Raw genomic sequence first — 6000 nt, forward strand, 5'->3', positions numbered from 1 at the left:
AACAGAGGCTTAATTCAGCTCTCAGGGAATATACAATAAAGTGGGTGGTGTGTGCCTCACTCTGTCATGATTTTATGGAAAAATGATCATTTGTCACCATGGCAAGAAGCCTTCAAACGAACAAACAACCCAAGTACTTGCTGCAGAGGAAATTCACTATAATTAGGGCCACAAGGGTAAAGGTTTTAGAATCATACAGGCCTGAGTTCAAATCTCGTCTCGCTAGCTATGTGACCTACACAGGTTTCTTAACCTCTCTGGGCTACAGATTCCTTATCCTGTACAGCGAGGGTAATAAAACCTATCTCAAGGTGTTGTAGAGGGAGTAAATGAGATCATACAGCTAAGCACTTAGCACTGGGCACGGGGGTCTAACAATCAGTAGCAGGTATTAACTAGTATTGTTGTTATTACTATCATGTTCCTCTTGTGCACCTTCACCTTAATGTAAGGACTTTGAATCACAGAATCCTAGATCTAGAAGGGCCTACAGGTGATTCAGCTCACTTATTCTCCAGAAGTGTTCACTGGAACCCTGGTCCCAGTGCATGCTCTGAGAATAAAGGGTTTTTTATTCTCAGATCAATTTGGGGGATGCTGCATAGAACCCTCCTTGCTAATATCTCGGTTAGCATGCATATTAACGTATTAAAGGCTCTGAGAAGTCCTGCAGTAAGGAAACTGGTTTAAATTCCTTTAACTCAGTGTTTCCTACATTATTTTACCACAGAGCACTCCCCTCCACCCCTCTTCCATCTAAGAGCTATTAACATTCTCAGAATACAAGGAATGCTGATTTCATTAAAACTAATTTTACAGATGAGGAAACTGAGGTCCAGAGAAGGGATCTAACTTATCCAATGCTACACCCCAGGTCAGTGATGGCACTGAGGCTTCCTGCCTCCCAGTTAGACACCATTTTCTCTGCACAGGCCTCGCACATCAAATTCAGCATGTAGTGCAGAAGAGAGAAGGGGGCTGCTGGCTGGGCTTGGGCCTAGGAGGTGGGAAGGTGGATGAGGGAGTGTGGATGGCTCCCCACTACACAGAGGGGAACCCCTTCAGCTTCTGAGGTCATTGACCCCCTCCCAGGGCTGGTGGAGTGTCAGGGGAGGGTGACACTGCCAAGCTGGTATCTGGGACCTGCTGCTCCTCCACCCCTCAAACAGGTGCGTCCCTAGGAAAAACTCCGAGTTCTCTAGCAGCAGTGGTGGAACAAATAGTTGCAATTCTGCTGCACCTGACTTTTTTAGGAGATGGATTTCTCCACCTGACCCTGACCTTACCTAGTCTCCTGCCTGATCCCAAATCTGGGATTGTGTCGTGCATAACCCACTGGAGCATCCTTTCCAGAGACTAACCCACCTAAGCCTTCACCTCCGACCTGGTGTCTCCACACACGCCCCCCACCACCCCTAAACCACTTCTCCAATTCCCCCCACATCCTGGGGAGGAATCAAAGGATCCTGCATTTACAGCTGGAAACCAGTAGGGGGCACTGGTACCTGGCTTGGTTCTTCCAGTTCTCGTTCCGACTGCCATCCCCACGTCCCCCTGCCCACCTCTGGTGTGGCAGGGCCAGCAGATCCCCTCACTGCACCTCTGGGAAACAAAGCCCTCCCCCGGGCAGAGGGGCTGTCCTGGTCTCTGCCACCCTCCCTAAGTCTTGGCTGCCAGACTCCACCAGGACCCTCCTTCCTCCACGTAGGCTTCATCCACAAGCTGCCCAGAGACTGTGGGCACAAGATGCCACAGAAAGGGAAACTCCCTCAGCGGGTGGCCCACTGCAGGGCTGCATCTATCTCAGGGCCCCCCAGAGATCTGCCAGCAAGGTCCGAGAGTGAAGAGGAATACCCTGAAACGCGGCTCCCTTTCCTTCCCCACAAAGAAGGCGATGTGTGAATAACTTGTCCTCTTTTTCTCCCACGGCATCTCTCCAGACTTGGAAGAGAGCTACAGAGATGAGAGCGGAATAGAGTCCAGAGATAGCACTTCCTCCAATCTGCAGATGAGATCATGGGAAAGCTGGGGTAAAAACACGAGTTTTGAGTTACTCCAGCATGACGGTTTTCGTGGGAAAGCTATCCTCTGATCAGCGTAAGACACTGGGGTGGGGCAGCACGCGTGACGGGCGCCCAGGGTGGTTGGGCCCCTGGAGGCTGGAGGCTGCGTGAGCAGAGTTCCGCAGGACCAGGCATGGTGACCGCCAGAGAGGATGAGCTGCAGGGGATGGGCTTCCACTCTCCTCCGGCCCGTCTGCTCCCACCCGCACAGGCACCCTGTAAGCAGTAACCCTGCCCCATTCGGCACCCCTCTCATCTGGAATGAAAGTGCGGCAACCCGTCTCCGGCCTGTCACCCACGGGCGGGGGTTTCACGCGACCCTGCGAGAGGCTCTGCCTTTTGACGACGGAGAGCAAAGCAATTTTCCACCGACTTCACCGGAGCCCCAAGGGATGGAGCAGATCAATACTGTGACTAAAGCCCCGGCCCCGTAACCCAGGCGCCCGGCACAGGCCAAGCGGGCCACTCACCGGTCTCCGCGTTCTCGTGCTCCGTGTCGGTGAGCGTGAGGTTGGAGTTGGCCCGGCTGGACAGGCAGGAGCTGCGCCCCGACCGTGTGCTGCGGCCCCACAGCTGCACGGGGTGCTCGGGGGACAGCACAGTGTCGGCCTCCAGGTCGGCCTCGGAGCCGGCCCCCATGGAGTAGCCACAGTGGGGGAGGCCGATGTCTGTCCGGTACAGGGTCCCGTGCGGGGGCGTCACCTCCCCCAGGCCCAGCTCACGCAGGGTGAAGTTGGTGCCTAGGAGGGAAGGCAGGGGAGCTTGATCAGGGCGTGAGGGGGGTCATCTCCCCACCAGAAGCCCGGCCCCTACCCTAGGACTCACTCTTGTCCTTTGAGCTCACTGTGATGTTCGATGCCCGGGCCTTTCCTCTGCACCCTCTCCACCAGCCCGAACCCTCCACCCCTTTATGGAGGGCCCAATACAAATGGCTCCTTGTCTGAGAAGCCTCCCCTCATCCTGCACCCTGTGTGGGAGTCACTGCTTCTTCCTCCGAGCTGCCTCTGAGAGTCCTCGGCCCTGGTCATCCTGCAGAGCAGAACTGCGTAAGAGCCTGGGTCCTCTGCTTGAGATGGCTCCACGGGGGCAGGGGCTGTGTCCCGTTCATTCCTAAATCCCCGGGCCTAGAAGGCAACCCCGTACCCAGTAGGGGCTCAGTACATGTCTGCTAGATTGGACGGAGAGCTTCAGCTCTCCTCTTCCAGCCCAGGGAGGGCCTGCCAGCAAGGGGGGCTCCTGAGCAGGGCAGAAGCCTGGTCCATGAAATGCCAGTGGTTCCCTGGGACCAGACGTTCCTTTCCAGCCAGGTCAGGAAAGCTTGGAGCAGGAAAGTGAAGAAGATGGTGACTGGCTGAGAAAAGTGGGCCTTGCACAAGGAGGTCGGCTCTGCCTTCTGTTTCCTCACACCAGGTGGGCTGTGACAGGAACCAGCAGCCTCTGGGGTAACCCAGGGAGCCAAGCACACAGCCGAGGCTGGGCTGCTGACAGGTCTCTCGAGGCCCCGGGAAAGCCTGGCTGTGCCCACGACAGAGGCCGGGAAGACACGGGTGAGGGGAGTTCACTCAGGGATCAGTGTTTGACGGACAAAGGGGATACTGACTTCCATGGGAAACACAGCCTCCACAGTACTCAGTGTTTACTCAGGGACAGCTTCTTCCATATTTTTAACATTCCCATGAGTGTTCTGGGGGATGAGAAAGACCGGTAGACGAAGGCGCTAAGGATCATATTCCAGTTAAACCACCGATCTAGGAAATGGACTTACAACCAGGCAGCACCACATTTAACCCAATCCAAGCTGCCGTCGGGTACTAATCTACAGCAACGAGCAGGGCGTGGTGCCTGACCTCACAGAGCTCACAGTCAAGTGGGGGACACACAGCCCAGACCATGATGAAGGGCTAAAGCCCAAAGACGGGGGATCCACGGAGAGTGTCCTGGGAGCACAGAGGCAGAGGGCGGGGTATCAGGGTGGGAGCTCAGAGGAGAGGTTTGCGGATGAGAGTGAGCGGAGTAAGAAGAGAGAAGAGGAAGATGCCCATGCTTTGAAGGATCCCGCAACCAGGGTCAGGACTGAAGAGGACAAGCCTGCAAAGGAAGGAAGAAGGAACTGCCCGTGAGGCAGGAGGGGAGCCCCCAGGGATGGCCTCCTCTCCCAGTCGTGTGCATCGCTCTTAACCAGGAACCCCTGTGCCTCCCGGGGTCCTAGTCAGCTCCGTGTCCAGCCTGGCACAGAGTAAGTGCTCAGCGAAAGGTAGTTAAATAATCAGACAGACACTCTCTGGTAGTACTCTGGAGGATGGATAAAGGGAGAGCGAAGGTGGGAGGAGAGAACTCGGCTACCCTCACAGGATTTTTGAGGCTCCAGGGAGGTAATGGGAGAGAGAGAACTTTGTAAGCTGCAGTGCCCATGCCTGCCTATGAGCTGAGAATGCTTCTCATTTGTTATTTATGAAGATAAGAGGGGCTCCCTTTGGAGCCTCACGCGCTAGGATGGCATCCAGGCCAACCTGGGCCTGGCAGGGCTCACCATTTGTCCCCTCCCCTCACTGAGACCCAGAGATGACAATCAGTAGCAGGCAGCATTTCTGAAGCACCTGCTCTGTGCAAGTGTCAAGTGCTCTATTTCCAGTCCTCATCAATCCTCCCCACCACCTTTCAATTAGGAGGCATGGCTGTGATCCCATTGCCCAGGTGAAGACACTGAGGGCAGTAAAAATGGAAGAGCCAGAATTCACATCAGGTCTGTCTGATGTCAGAGTTTGAGCTGTTGACCACAAATGGGAAAGAGCTGAAGACCCCTCCTCGTCTTTAAAGCAGGAGAGGCAGCCTTGTTAACAGGTCAGCTTTCCCGTGGGTCCAGGCCTAGCGGGAGAGGCATGGCATCATCGCACTTACCTCGCAACGCGTCATCTCATTAGTCCTCAGGACAATTCAGTACAGTAGCGAGTACTCATGGCCATCTAACAGGAGAGGCTCAGAGGCGAGCCGGTGGTGGTCAGAACTCAGCTCCTAACCACCTCATTACGCCCACGAAGGGGTTAAGCATGAAAACGAACTAAGAACGAACTACAGGGCAGGCTCGGACCAGATCTAGGTGCCAAACTAGCGGAGTGCTGCTGCGGACGGCCGCCCTCCACCTCGCTGGGCTCCAGTCGCTGCTCAAGCCCGCCCACGCCCGGGGGGGAGGGGGGAGAGGTACACCAGTGCGCAGGCGCGCCTCAAGCCCCGCCCCGGCCGCCCTCACCTGCCCGGCAGAACTCCTCGGCCTCTTGCGGCACCATGTCCTTGACGCGGCTGCCGTAGGCGAGGCGGGCGTCCTGGTCGTAGGCCTTGAGGGTCTCGCTGGAGCTGTAGGATTTCTGCGGGGCCTTGCCCTCCTCGCTGTCGGCGGACGAGCTGGTGTAGCGGCGCTCGGCGTCGCGGCGCCGGGTCAGCGAGCGGTACGGCTTCCTCTCCTTCACGTCCATGGCCTCCGGCCGGCGCTCCTCCACATCCACGAACAGGGTTCTCGCCGCACTCAGGGCCGAGTGGTCTGGAGCCCGAGAAACCAAAGAAAGGACGTCAGTTCCGGCCCCAGGGGGCAAAGGCAATCCCCGGGTCCATCCCGGACCTCGATTCACCCCGCAGCGCTGTGGACAAGGGGCCTCAGGCTCTGGAGGTGAGGGCGTCGCTCCAGGGCCACGCAGCCGTAAGTAGCACAGGGGGACTTGCACCCAAGGCATGTAATGATGAATCCTTTCTCTTCCTGCTACACGACCGACCTATCTCCCCTGTGGAGATGCCCTCAGCCTCTCCTTCAGTGATGCCTGTCAAGGAAGCTGACAACAAAGGCCAGAGGGCACTAGTTTTCCCGATCCCGCTATAGATGCGAATCACGTGTGTGTTCCTATCAGGCCTCCGGCTGGGACAAGGCCTCACACAGAACAGGGGCTCT

The 6000-nt window shown here is 56.7% G+C and overlaps 1 protein-coding gene across 4 annotated transcripts in view; it reads right to left on the bottom strand.

The window, feature by feature from the left end:
- TENM4 (teneurin transmembrane protein 4) overlaps positions 1-5548 on the bottom strand; it is a gene marked incomplete at its 5' end in the record, with an annotated part of 389850 nt that extends 384302 nt beyond the window's left edge. For 3 of the 4 annotated variants that reach the window (XM_081239120.1, XM_081239119.1, XM_081239118.1), the window contains 2 exons: positions 2534-2803; positions 5311-5548. In XM_081239120.1, the coding sequence (XP_081095246.1) occupies positions 2534-2803; positions 5311-5533 (493 nt within the window). The remainder of the gene's footprint in view (positions 1-2533; positions 2804-5310) is intronic. The other variant, XM_081239117.1, reaches the window with a different exon arrangement.
- Positions 5549-6000: the final 452 nt, after the last annotated feature.

The sequence above is a fragment of the Mesoplodon bidens genome, assembly GCF_964165515.1.
Source record: "Mesoplodon bidens genome assembly, chromosome: 7".
In the NCBI taxonomy this organism is placed as follows: Eukaryota; Metazoa; Chordata; class Mammalia; order Artiodactyla; family Ziphiidae; genus Mesoplodon; species Mesoplodon bidens.